The sequence below is a fragment of the Panthera tigris genome, chromosome A1 (assembly GCF_018350195.1).
Source record: "Panthera tigris isolate Pti1 chromosome A1, P.tigris_Pti1_mat1.1, whole genome shotgun sequence".
NCBI lineage: Eukaryota > Metazoa > Chordata > Mammalia > Carnivora > Felidae > Panthera > Panthera tigris.
Genome location: NC_056660.1, coordinates 105,312,090 through 105,326,260, shown reverse-complemented (window position 1 = coordinate 105,326,260; position 14,171 = coordinate 105,312,090). Strand labels below are relative to the sequence as shown.

General features: G+C 41.1%; 1 protein-coding gene across 1 annotated transcript in view; it reads left to right on the top strand.

Annotated features, from left to right (window-relative positions):
- The window catches only part of FBN2 (fibrillin 2), a 255,813-nt gene that overhangs the window by 220,582 nt on the left and 21,060 nt on the right, over positions 1–14,171 (top strand). Inside the window, exons 49-55 of the mRNA XM_007087821.2 lie at positions 1,220–1,345; positions 2,033–2,185; positions 3,347–3,412; positions 3,723–3,848; positions 4,433–4,552; positions 5,432–5,554; positions 6,006–6,137. Of these exons, the coding sequence (XP_007087883.2) occupies positions 1,220–1,345; positions 2,033–2,185; positions 3,347–3,412; positions 3,723–3,848; positions 4,433–4,552; positions 5,432–5,554; positions 6,006–6,137 (846 nt within the window). The remainder of the gene's footprint in view (positions 1–1,219; positions 1,346–2,032; positions 2,186–3,346; positions 3,413–3,722; positions 3,849–4,432; positions 4,553–5,431; positions 5,555–6,005; positions 6,138–14,171) is intronic.

Sequence of the window (14,171 nt, the reverse complement as noted above, 5' to 3'; positions counted from 1 at the left end):
AAGATACAGCCCTTGCCTTTGGTAACCTACTGCAGAAAAGAAAAGATCTGTTTTGTAAGTAAACCCACTGTGTAAAGATACCCTTGCAATCCACTGGGTCAGACACTGCACCGGAGGTACATTAAGGCAGAGAGAGCTCAGGGTGAGGCTGTGAACGTTGGTGGTGGGGGCAAAAAGAAAGTCAGGGAAGCCCATCACAATGGATTGGTGACACTTGGGGTGGTTCTTAACTGTTGTATAGGAATTTACAACCAAAAAAAGGAACAGAACAGAGGAGGCTATTGGCAAACACAGCCAACTCGAGTGTGGTAAGGGGCATCAAGTGGCCAACCCAGAAGACTGAATACAAATGGAAAAGGTAGTATGTGCCTGACACCGTGCTAGACTAAGCTGTGCTGCAGTGACCCAGACAGACCCATAGGTCATGTCCCCATGGAACTTACAGTCTCACGTGGCTGGAATTATGTAATGTCTATTCACTTACGTAAAACAACTCAGTAAGCACTTCCAATGAAACAAAGGCCAAATGTCACTGCTAAGGAATCCTTATTTGAAGGAACCGTTCTGGGATGAGTGGGAATGATGAAATTCTCAGACCCACGTCCGAGTCATCCTGGTTCCCGCAGGCACAGATTTTCAAGCAGATGTGTGGTTTAGAAAGACAACCTGGTGGCCCTGTGAAGGGACTAGACGGAGATGCGGCAGGCTATTAGGAGATTCACGGTATTCTGGGCAGCAGGTGAGGTTGAGTTCGAATTCACAGAGGAGGCTGAAGGAACAGGTCACATGCTGCCTGCATAAGGTTAAAAGGTCAGGGGGAAGAAGAAAGATGACTCGGGGATCTTAATTTGGATGGCGGATGGCAGAGAGGAGCATGAGAGAAGGAGACCATCCGAGGCTGTGACACTTGGAAGATATTGAACAGTTGGTCATGTCAGGTGGCCACACACACACCCCTAGGGATCCACTGCAAGGAGCTAGAATTCTATTTGGCTGTCTGGGCCATATGGTTGGTTGAATCTGGATACAATCTTTGACTTTTGAAGCAATAATAGTCTACTTTTAAAGAGCAAGTTATAGATACACATTATGTATTCGTGTTTCGTATTAAATAATCAATGGCTAGTGGGTTATTGTAGTATGGACAAACTGTTTATTTTCAAAGACTGAACAGTGTATTGATTTGCCTGAATTCATACATTCTCCTGCTGTCGTCCAGACATAAACGAATGCGACGAAGATCCCAACATCTGTCTGTTTGGTTCCTGCACCAATACCCCTGGGGGCTTCCAGTGCATCTGCCCGCCTGGCTTTGTATTGTCTGATAATGGACGGAGATGCTTTGGTAAGCTTTGGAATGACTTCTGTGTCATAATTTGACCTTAGGAACTTCACAGATAGACAGTAAACCATCATGCTAGTGTTTGTCACTACAAAGTACGTGTTTGTGGCAACTACGTCTGCGTTAAAAATCTAGGTCTCAACACTAAATGTACTGGACACCTTTTAAGGTACTGTGAATTTTCAACCCTGTTTTCAGTTTTTTCAATTTCATACTGAAAAATTATTTTCATTCATTTGCTTATCATTATTATTACTGTTTTTGCTTCACTGTTCCATTTGTCGTTGGACCGAATTTTTTGTACTCTGCTGTATGAGTTGCTTTTAATGTGATAGGACTTACTGAAACTTACATGAATTTTTTTTTGTGAGGCTATAACATAACAATAGAAGAGATACGGAAATAATTTTAATACTGAGCGTAATTTCTCAGATTTCCTAGGGACGTTATAAAAACACTTTTAACATTTCAGATAAGTATGTAAAATTTTATAGACAGGTCAATTTAAATTGGCATGTGAAATCAGCATTGGGGGATTTCCAGACCTGTCTTTTCACTGCTGACCTCATCTGCATCTGCATCCAGTGTTCGGCCCATGAGAAATGTTCCGTCAGAAAGTTGTACACAAAGTATTCCATCTTTTTAAATGACCAAGAAGGAGGTCTGTGATGTTTGCTTTCTCTTGACTAGATACCCGCCAGAGCTTCTGCTTCACCAACTTCGAAAATGGAAAGTGTTCTGTACCCAAAGCCTTCAACACCACTAAGGCAAAATGCTGCTGTAGTAAAATGCCAGGAGAAGGCTGGGGCGACCCCTGTGAGCTGTGCCCCAAAGACGACGAAGGTAAGAGCAGGCGTGTAAGACTCCACTTTGTGCTGGTTTGAGAATGTGTTTGTCGGTCACCATGGAACTCAGGAATATTGTGAAGGTGAAATGGCTCCCTAGACGTCTAAACTGGTCACCTTAGTGTGAGGGGTTTCTTTCCAGCGTGTGTATTCAACACATGTGAGTGCAGGGTAGAGTTACTGTTAGTTCATTTCTCCCCCCGAGGTCCGTCTTACTTGCTTTCAGAGGAATGAATTTGAGAGATGCAGGGCAGGGGATGCAAGGAGGGGGTGAAAACTCATGCTGAGTCAGCATGAGGGCCATTTGCAGGGTGAGACCGAGAGCTTCCCAGGTCTCCTGTTGTTAGTGTAGTCGAGTTGTAGGTGCCTCCCAGCAAGCTGGGAACTAGCCTGACCTCTAGGTCGGAGGTGGCTTCTGTGTGTCATGGGCTCCTCGGCACTGAACGAGCAGACAGATAAGGGATGCCTGTGTGGCTCAGTCAGTCAAGCGAGCAACTCTTGATCTCAGCTCAGGTCATGATCCCAGGCTTCTGGTTCGTGGGTTTGAGCTCCGTGTCGGGCTCTGTGCTGACAGCAAGGAACCTGCTTGGGATTCTCTGATTCTCTCTCTCTCTGTCCCTCCCCCACACACGCTCTCTCAAAATAATTAACATTTAAAAAAACAAAAACAAAAAAAAACTAGCAAACAGAACTAGAAGCCCTTAGTAGGCAGCACTCTGGAAGGAGCTGGGCAAGCCCAGGTGACCTTCTCTAAAAAGGCTCAGATGGGGCGCCTGGGTGGCTCAGTTGGTTAAGCAGCCGACTTCGGCTCAGGTCATGATCTTGCGGTCTGTGAGTTCGAGCCCCGCGTCGGGCTCTGTGCTGACAGCTCAGAGCCTGGAACCTGTTTCAGATTCTGTGTCTCCCTCTCTCTGACCCTCCCCCGTTCATGCTCTGTCTCTCTCTGTCTCAAAAATAAATAAATGTTAAAAAAAAATTAAAAAAGAAAAAGGCTCAGGGTTTCTTTTGAAGTAAATCATAAAAATAAAATAAGACTCTTGTCAAAAGCAACTTGTAGATGGAAATTAAGTCTAATTTCACGTACACCCTCCATCAGTTCTTAAGTTGTCTCACAACTGAGGCTCTTCAGTCAATGGGGAATTTGTGTTTTTCTCTGTAGTTGCATTCCAGGACCTATGTCCGTACGGCCACGGAACTGTCCCGAGTCTTCATGACACACGTGAAGGTGTGGTTTGATGTATTTTATTCCTGTAGTCTTTTTTCGTGTAAATACATTTTTGTGTATTTGTTCTATAAATCACGTTTATTTTACTGTATCACATGTAGTATATTTTAACATATGTACACAATGTTCTATATCGCATGTGTTATCTTCACCATTGTAAAACTGCACCGTATATTGCATACAATCTGTTTATTTGGTTAAAAGAAATGTTTACGTGTTTCATAAATTTTAAGTCTGTGTTGAATAAATACACATGGTTGTGATGTCTCCTTTTATACGGAGGAAGTTTATGGACGATTCTATATTTTAGATGTCAACGAATGCCTTGAGAGCCCAGGCATTTGTTCAAATGGTCAGTGTATCAATACAGATGGCTCTTTCCGCTGTGAATGTCCGATGGGCTACAACCTTGATTACACTGGAGTACGCTGCGTGGGTGAGTGCTGACTCCACATTACATACTTGGAAGCTTCCATTCCATTTCTCATGTTCAGCAGAAGGTCTCCCAGGTGCCCTGGGTGGTGGGAGGATTTACAGAGCCAGTATCGGCAGCTAGTAATAACTGCTTTTTCTTCTCCCTTTTTACATTTACCAGTAGATCTGGTTTATGTGAACATGGAGAGAGTTGCCCAACCTCTGCCTTCCACCAGATATACAAACTCTGATGTGCCTAGAGATTTACACTTGGCAAAGCAACTAACTGGGAGAGAAGTCCCTTTTACTTTGTGACTTTCTGCACCTGCTCCTATAGCAGAAGACCACATCCCTCTCTGGGTTTGTGATTTTTAGGGAAAGCATGGCTATCTCAGGACTCAGAGCTTTGCACACTTGATCCTTTGGGGTCCTCTGTACTGAATAAAGGCAAGCCAGCCAGCTAATGGCAGGGAGGGTGCAGAGTCAGGTGTGGCCTGTACAGATCCTGGCAGTTTGTGAGGGCCAGGTGGATGGATATGATTCATGGGCATGCACATATTAAGCTAAAAATTTGGGGGCACTTTTTTATTCCTTTTTTTTTCTCAGATACTGATGAATGTTCCATTGGCAATCCGTGTGGGAATGGGACATGCACCAACGTTATTGGGAGTTTTGAATGCAATTGCAATGAAGGCTTTGAGCCAGGGCCCATGATGAATTGTGAAGGCAAGTGACACTTCCCTTAAATACTACTTCTGCTTGATCTAGAAAGGGTTGTTTCGTCTCTTCTTTTACTTTCATTGTTTTGATGTTCTACTGATGATTACGTTCATCACAAGTATTCTTTTCCTCTGCCTCAGTGAGAGTAGAGTCACAGCAGCTATTTTAAAGCCCTTGTCTGATAGGTCCAGCATCTCGGTCATGTCAGAGTCAGCATCTGTTGATGGTATTTTCACTTGAAGTTAGCTCCCCAGCAGGAGGTTAATTTTAGATTATTCCCTGGATATTGTGAGTGATATCTTTGCAGAATGCCGATGCTTTTGTCTTAGCAAGCAGTTAACTTGGATGAACATAAAAGCAGACTGTCAGGCCCGTGGAAGACAGAGGTTCAGATTAAGTTTTTTGCTTTTATGCAAAATAGTGTGTCTCCATCTCTAGCCCTCTGCTATCTGGGATTCCCTCTCACTCTTGAGCAGCCTTGGTTGCCCCCAGCTCCCTCCCCCAATTGCCATGCATAGAAGCTCAGAACATTTCTATTGAAGATTTAGCTGCCAGGCCCTGCTGCTGGCAGGACTATGTCCATCCACAGCGTAATTTCAGAAAAAGAAAAATACTGGGAACTTCTTTCTTGCTGGTTGTTTGCAGAGTTTCAACTTACCACTAAAGACTACTTCAGGTAGTTGTTTCTGTTTTTGTTTTTGTTTTCAGAGTTTATGGTTGTTATTTGTTGGAGGGTGAGTTTGTTAGGTGCTCACTTCTCCATACCAGGAGTGGAGGTTCTAGTATATTACTGCTTTCTCGATGACTGCTAAGTAAATACAGCAGTGTTTTTTTAAACAATTAACACTCTAGGCTCAGTCCCTGCTTACCTGTTTGTTTGAATAGATATCAACGAGTGTGCCCAGAACCCGCTGCTCTGTGCTTTCCGCTGCATGAACACCTTCGGGTCCTACGAATGCACATGTCCAATTGGCTATGCCCTCAGGGAAGACCAGAAGATGTGCAAAGGTAAGGCCATGGACAATAGAGTAGTTAAAACTTTATTTGCCACGCTGGAAGTGTACTGCAGTGAAGTTACAGTTCTCATCTATGTTCTTCTAGAGTTTACAGCCCTGTATCTGACAGGATTTTGCTGGTAGATTTCCATACCTAGGTAACAAGACACTTGATGGTCTGCCTAAGCAAGTCAAAGATAAAACAGGCTGAAGAACCCACAATCTTGGGCTCTTATTAAAGAAAAGACTGTCCTTCCCTGAACTTCTTCTCATTGGGATCAATGCTGAAACTTTTATAAGTCTAGAATATAGCCAACAATTGGAAAATATTGGGCTCCTCCTTCCTCTCTCACACAATAGCATTTTAAGAGCCATAAGACCGGAACTAAGACTTAAAACTCCAAAACAATAGCCTGCTCCTGAGAATTTGTTTTGATCTTCTTCCTACGAAAACTGCTTTCTAGATCTGGATGAATGTGCCGAAGGTCTCCATGACTGTGAATCTAGAGGCATGATGTGCAAGAATCTGATAGGCACCTTCATGTGCATCTGCCCGCCTGGGATGACCCGACGGCCTGACGGAGAAGGCTGTGTAGGTAAGGCCTGAAGGGTCTGCTTATTTAAGACCCCTAGCTCAAGACACATTTGGAGCACTGTTTCCAAATCATCCTAACTTCAAGCCAACTACTTTTCTAGGTATTTCAAGGCTGTGCTAGAGCTGGATTTCTTCTATGTCTGGGTCCATGCCAATATAACAGCTTCTAGATGATGCACAGGCAGTTATGCCTGTCCCAGATTATATAAGCCTTCTTGTTTTTCATAATTCTGTGGGTACATATGCAAGCAAGTAAATACAGAGGAAAAAAAATTTAAAAGAGGAACCCCAAGGGGAGTCTGGGTGGCTCAGTCGGTTGAGCATCCGACTGTGGCTCAGATCCTGATCTCACCGTTCATGACTTTGAGCCCCACATGAGGCTCCGTGCTGACAGCTCAGAGCCTGGAGCCTGCTTTGGATTCTGTCTCTCCCCCTTAACTGACTGAGCCATCCAGGCAACCCGAGAATTTTGATTTTAGTCATTCGAGTAGATGTATAAGGGCATCATAGTGTAGTTTTAACTTAAATTTCTTTAATGACATTGAGCATCTTTTCATGTGCTTACCTGCCATGTATCTTTTTTTTTTAATTTTTTTGCACGTATATGTGTGTTTGAATTTCATCTAGCTAAAATACTTAGAAACATGTTTATTTTTTATGCCTGGAATTTTTTTTTTTTTTTTTTTTTTTTTTTTTTTTTTTTTTGGTAACTAGCTGAATTTGACATTGTACAGTCACTACATTTATATGTATATTTCCTGGGAGCGAGGGGATGGGCACCATGATCATATCAGGAGCCCAGTTTTCTGGTCCTGGATGTGCCATAAATGAGCTGGGTGACTTAAAAGTGACCTCATTCTCTTTGTCTCTGTCTCCTCATCTACAGAGTGAGAAACTACGTGATTTGGGTGGGAGGAAGAGGAAGAGATGGAAAGGGTGAAGTGTTTTAGCTCTAGTATTCTATGATCCCATTTCTTCCTTTTTCAAAGAAAAGACCTAGGGCAGCATTATACGTTTGTAATTTCTTCATTGTGAAAAGATGCTACAGAAGATACAGGTTCTAAAACTGTTCTGATCCTCAGGCTTTTCATGATCGCATGCTGGAAGCTGAACCTTCTGCAGAAAGAACTCTTTTTGATCATCAGAAAACTCTTTGTAGTGAAGTTTGGTTTTATACGGACATGTTTTTATAATTAGAAATGCTATTATAAACAGCCAAGATATTATTATAAATAAAAATTGTTTACAAATGTCCGAATCAGAATGAAAGATAAAGCCACACACACATACATAAAACCATAATAAAAATGCTGAGTACAGTGAGACTGAAATACAACAAAATTATCTCCAAAATGTCAAACACAACAGAAACTAAAAATATTACAAGCTAAAAAGTTGGACTTAGGTAGGAAATCTAAAATCTCTATAAAGAAAACTAAATGTAATCACAAATGAAATTTCTTTAATTTTTTAAGTATAGTTGTAATATAATGTTAAATTACTTTTGGGCATACAACATACTGATTCAGCAAATTTAAACATGGTGTGCTCATCTCAAGTGTAGCTCCCATCTGTCACTCTACACTATTACAATATCACGAATTATATTCCTTATGCTGTGTCTTATTTCTGTGACTTACTTCATACCTGGAAGCCTGTATTTCCCATTCTCCATCACTCATTCTTCACCCATTTCGCCTATCCCCACAGCCCTCTCCCCTCTGTCAACCATCAGTTTGTTCCCTGTATTTTTATAGGTCTCATTCTGGTTTGTTTGGTTTTGTTCACTTGTTTTTTAGATTCCACATATGAGTGAAATAATACGATATTTGTCTCTCTCAGTCTGACTTATTTCACTTAGCGTAATAATCTCTAGATCCATCCATGTTGTCTCAGATGGCATGATCTCATCCTTTCCTATGGCCGCATAATACTCTGCTGTGTGTAGATACCGTATCTTTCATCATCCATTCATCGATCAGTGGACACTCTGATTGCTTCCATATCTTGGCTATCATAAATAATACTTCAGTAAACAAAAGAGTGCATATATATTTTCAAAATAGTGTTTTTATTTCCTTTGGGTAAAAACCCAGTAGGGGAATCATTGGATTACAGGGCATTTTTATTTTTAATTTTTTGAGGAAGCTCCATTACTATTTTCCATAGTGGCTGCACCAGTTTGCAGTCCCACCCACCGTGTTTGAGGGTTCCCTTTTTTCCCACATCCTTGCCAACAGTTGTTATTTCTTGTCTTTTTAACTTTGGCCATTTTGAAACATTTTTTTTTAATTTTTTTTTAACGTTTTATTTATTTTTGAGACAGTGAGAGACAGAGCATGAACAGGGGAGGGTCAGAGAGAGGGAGACACAGAATCTGAAACAGGCTCCAGGCTCTGAGCTGTCAGCACAGCCCAACACGGGGCTCGAACCCACGGACCAAGAGATCATGAGCTGAGCTGAAGTCGGCTGCTTAACCGACTGAGCCACCCAGGCGCCCCAAACTTTGGCCATTTTGACTAGAGTGAAGTGATAGATCACTGTGGTTGTGATTTGCATCTCTCTGATGATTAGTGATGTCTAGCCATCTTTTGATGTGTGTGTTGCCCAACTGTGTATCTTCTTTGGGAAAATGTATACTCACGTCCTTGACCCATTTTTTAGTCAGATTGTTTTTTTGGTGTTGAGTTGTATGAGTTACTTCTATATTTGGGATATTTACCCCTTACCAGACACAACAGATGAAATTCGACTATATGATATACTATGCCCCAGTAATTCGTTTTAAGTAAGCAAATAAATGAATAGAAAAATGTAAGGAATAGAAAAACTTTACCACGATCATTAAATTTTCATGAAAGTCTTGACAGAATGCTTTTGGGGATTCATTTTGAAATGAATAAAATTTATTTCAAAATGAATTTTGAAATATTAATGAGGGGAAAGAAGGCTTTGCTTTTAAGATGATGAAATAAAAATGTGTTACCTCACTTCCATCCCCTGAAGATTTAGAAATGCAGCAGTGGAGGGAAGAGTGTTTGTTTAAGTGAGGAATGGTCCCAACTACAGACTCTGAAGAGTATCTTTCAAATACTGTAAAATTTTCAATCAGAAATAGGTATTTTTGAGGCTCAGTGACATACTTTTCTTTAGACTGGAGCAGAATACAGATATCTCTCAAAGTGACCAACCCTGATTTAAAGAATTCATCCAGCATCTTCGAGTAGATTAGGGACACAGGTGAATGAGAGAAACCAGTTCGACACTCGGTGTGAAGAGCCAGAGAAGTAAAAGAGAAAACAGTTGACAAGACTTAGAGGACTTTACTCAGAGCCACAGTGACCTCCTAAACTACAAAAGGCTCGGTACGCATGCCCCACGGGCAGAGAGCATAACTGATGTGGTGAGAGAATGCTCGTACAGCAGAGTACAGCAGACGGGAAGTGAAGCTGGGTCACACCCTGCTCAGCACTGGTGATGCGCTTCTGCGCTGTGCTGTAGCATGTAGTAGACCTGGGGAAAGGCCATCAAAGATGAGGAGTTACACGAGACCGCAACTAACGTATACGTATGAGGCGGAGGAGAAGAAAGGAAAATAAACAAGAAATGGGCCAGAACACCTCAGGAATGGAAGAGGACAAGTTTAGAAAAATAGTTTTTGTAATCTTTAAGAGACACCGTTAAATACAAATTATAATAGAAGATATTGAAAATGAAGATAGAGCAGTATCAAGAGAGAATGGTGTAGCAGAGCTGAGGAAAGAAAGCCATCACAGAGGTTAGTCACAGTAGCGTTTTTGTAATATTTTTATTTCATTGTGAGAGAGAGAGGGAAACAGAAGATCGGAAGCGGGCTCTGCGCTAAGAGCAGAGAGCCCAATGCAGGGCTTAAAGCCGTGAACCGTGAGATCGTGACCTGAGCCAAAGTCGGACACTTAACCAGATGAACCACCCAGGTACACCAATCACAGTAGACTTAATAAAAAGTAGCCGAGGATGAAAACACAAGCAAAAATGTGGATATGGAAGTGATTCATAACAAAATGGTACAGGTAGAAGACCAAAAAATCCAACATTGCATAAATGAAGTCCCCCCCCCACCAAAAAAAGGAACAATGAAAAAAATTGGAACATGTTCGAGCATGTGTGGAATTAAATTTTTGTAGAAAATATTTAAGCCTGTATATGAGAACACACTGCCCCACAAAAAGCTAGTGCAGAATAGTCATTTATTCAGTTACACTTCATCAAACACCTGCTGTTTGTGTGGTTCTTGGGACAGGGTGTTCAACTAGGGCAGGGTGTCCCCCGCACCCCCTGCCCCCACTCTGCTCTCGAGTCATGTGTGTTCTGCTCAGGGAGAAACAGACATCAAACAAACAACTAATCGACATACAAATTTCATATAGTGGTACGTCTTTTAAAGGAAGTAAGATTTAGTGGTTGAATGGGATCTATTTGAGAAGATCCATTGAAGGAAGGCTTCTGTGACGAGGTGACGTCTGAGCCGGGGCCTAGAAATGAAGAGGAAATAGCAGTAAGTACAGATGCCTCAGGCCAGAACGAAGGCCAGTGTGGCCAGAGTTTGTGCCAGGGGAGGAGTGTGAAGTGAGGTCCCAAGGCGGTCACGGGCACGGCAGGCCACGATAACGAGACTGGTTTTGTGGTGCGTGCACCATGGTAGAGGGATTTAGAGTACAGCCCTGCAGATGGACAATGAATGTGAGAAACCTAGATTTATGTCTCCTAGTTCTGGGATTTGGGGCAAGTTGGCTTCACTTTGTGCCTCAAATTCATACTCTAAACATAAATAGGAATAAGGAGAGCACTTACCTCATAGGATTATTGGGGAGATCCAATAAGTTAATTCATATAAACCCTTAGGACAGTGCTTTGCATACAGTAAAATTTCGCTTGTGTTATTGTTACTGCCTGATGTACATTTTTAAAAGATCTCTGGTTGCCTAGTGGATAATGCAGCACAAGGGGTTAGGAGTAGAAGCAGGGTTCACTTAGGTGTCTGTTTTCATCATCTAAATGAGAGCTGAAGGAAGCTCAGATAAGGGCCAGAGGTGAAAGGGACTTAGATTGATAATATACTCTGGACATAATCAACAGAACTTAATGACGGGCTGATTGGATATGGAAGAAGGAAGAGAGGTAGAGAAGACAAATCCTAGCAGTTTACTTGAATAGTTGATTGGATGGCTATTAAATGATAAGGAAAAGACTGGAAGAAGCAGGTGTGATTGGAAACACAGAAAAATTAAAAAAAAAAATGTTTCGACCAAGTTAACTGTCAGAAATGTATGAGCCTTCCAAGCAGTAACAGCAGGTACACAGATTTGTTTATGAGCCAGGACTACAAATTATTGGCAAACAGGTAGTTACTTAAAAATCACAGGATCAGATGAGGACACCAAGAAAGAGAACGCAGTGACTGAGCTCTGAACACTCCAAAATCTAGTGCGGTGGAAAATACTTAAAAGACAAAAATGAGTGACCAGCAAGAGAGGAATTTCTCCAGGTCAGTGTAGGATTCATGACAATTAAAAGGATGGGTTATTCAATTACTTTTCATTAGAGCAGTTAGAGAGTGGTCAGTCACTCCTGTATCATGCTGCTGAGGTGTATTGCACGATATAGAAAGAGAAGCAGTAATTATATTTGGTGACTTCTTCATCACTAGTCATCAGGTTTTCATTTTAATCAAAACCACAGTGAGATATCACCTCACACCTGTTAGGATGGACAGTCATAAAAAGACAAGAGATTACAAGCGTCGACAAGGATGTGGAGAGAAGGGAACCCTTGTGCACTGTGACCTTAGGCACTGTTGGTGGGAACATAAACTACTAAGGCCACTATGTATGGATTTTGGAGGTTCCTCAGGAAATTAAATATGTGCTACCATATAATCCAGCAATCCCACTTATGGGTATATAACCAAAGGAAACAAAAACATTATCTCAAAAACTTGTCAGCTCCAGTGTTCATCGTAGCATTACTGGCAATAGCCAAGGTATGGAAACATCCTAAGTGTTTGTCAGTGGATGAATGGATCAAGAAAATGTACACACATCCTGTCATCTGTGATAACATGTGGATGGACCCAAAGGGCATTATGCAAAGTGAAATAAGCCAGGCAGAGAAAAACAGATACTGCACAGTATTATTTATAAGAGGAATCTAAAAAAATAAAAGTAAATAAATTGAACTCACGGAAAGAGTAGAAAAATGTTTGCCAGGGGCTTGAGGTAGGGGAAATAGGGAGAGGTTGGTAGAAAGGTACAAACTTACAGTTCATAAGATGAATAAGGTTTGAGGATCTAATGTGTACCATGGTGATTCACAGTTGACAACACTGTACTGTGTAATGGAAATTTGCTAAGAGATTAGAACTTAAATATTCTCTCACAGGAAAAGGATAAATATGTGAGGTAATGGGTGTGTTAATTCACTCGACAGAGGAATCCTTTTACACTATACCTCAATAAACTGGAAATAAAATAGAATAAAATAGGAGTTCTGAGGAGGGAAAAAAGAAATAAATCTGTCCTGAAGGGGACCACAAATGAGGTAGTAGGTGGAGGTATGACACATTATTAAAAGAGATTGTTTTTTTAAGATGGAAGTTACTAGAACATGTGTGTTAAGAGAATAACTCAGTGAAAAAGGAGAACTGTAAACTCCTGGAAGGCAATCCAGAGTTCAAGTGCAAGGACTGGCCTTTGAGAAAAACCAGGGAATCTTTATGCTGCTGAAAAAGACAAGAGTTTGAAAGTGAGGGCCAGATAGGTGGTTCATAGTGGGGAGTTGGAGGAGTTCTTGTTGCCCTGCACAGTAGTCATTTTAGAAAATGGAAGCATGGACACACTAGGAAATACAGTAAGATTGTCAAGGGAGTGTTACTTCCCATTTGAGGTTTGAATCGCGAGTTGAAGTGAGACTATCCTGGTAGTGTGTTTGCCTCTAGCCTATGGGTCTGCACTGCATTAGGCACGGAGTAGACAGCGCTAAGTGCTCTAGGAGTAGCCAACAGTGGAAAGGCGACTAATTGGCAATCCTCATGCCATTGAGAAATTTTCAAAGGATAAAGCGTGGAATGCTAGCAATCAAAATTCTAGAGGTCGTGCAGCATCACACCAAGACACTGCCTAGTGAAGTTACAAATTTCAACAATGGAAAAAGGGAAAGAAAAAAGTGAATTACGTTGGTTTCAGGCAACCAAGCAGAAAAACAAAGTATCTACAAGGCAGAAAAAGAAATCAAGCTACTTTTTACAAATTCTCACACTAATTCTCATACCACTGGTAGTAGAACAAAAGTAATCTAAAACTTGGAGACCTCTCTAGCCATCTTTCAAGTACAGAAGCTCTATTATGCGTCACCAGACATGGAGGAACTCCGTCTATCCAACAAGAGCCCTTCTTAAAAAAAATTCAAAAAATAAAATAATTCAGACAACTAAAAAACAAATCAAAATAAAGGTTAATGACATCAGGGATAGGATTAGATCAAGAAGGCTGACCTTGAACCCTCAACTTCTAGAAATAACAGACACTACATAGTACACAATATACAAAAAAATGTTCCTTTTTTTAAATCTATAACTTAGCTCAATATTTTTGTAAATAATCTTAAAATTTGTGTATTTCTATCATTGTGTAATAATTGTTTTTTCCCTACAAGGGAGGAAAAATTTCCCCAAGACACGGCATAGTGGATTTTAGGACACTGAGAGCAAAGTTGAAAACCCGTAAAGCTTCCAGAGAGAAGACCCAGACTTCCTGCAAATGAACAGTAACACTGGGTCAAAGAGAACAAGGGAACAATATTTTCCAAACATTCTAAGGGAAAATGATTCTGAACTAAAACTGTATACTCAGTCTAGTAAGGAAATAAACAAAAAATAGGACATTGTCAGAAATGTTCTAAATTAAGTTACCACCCATAATGAAATGACTCTGTGAAATGACCACCAAACGAGATACTCCATTATTTTGTTTTAATTAATGCAAAAGGAAGTTATAGT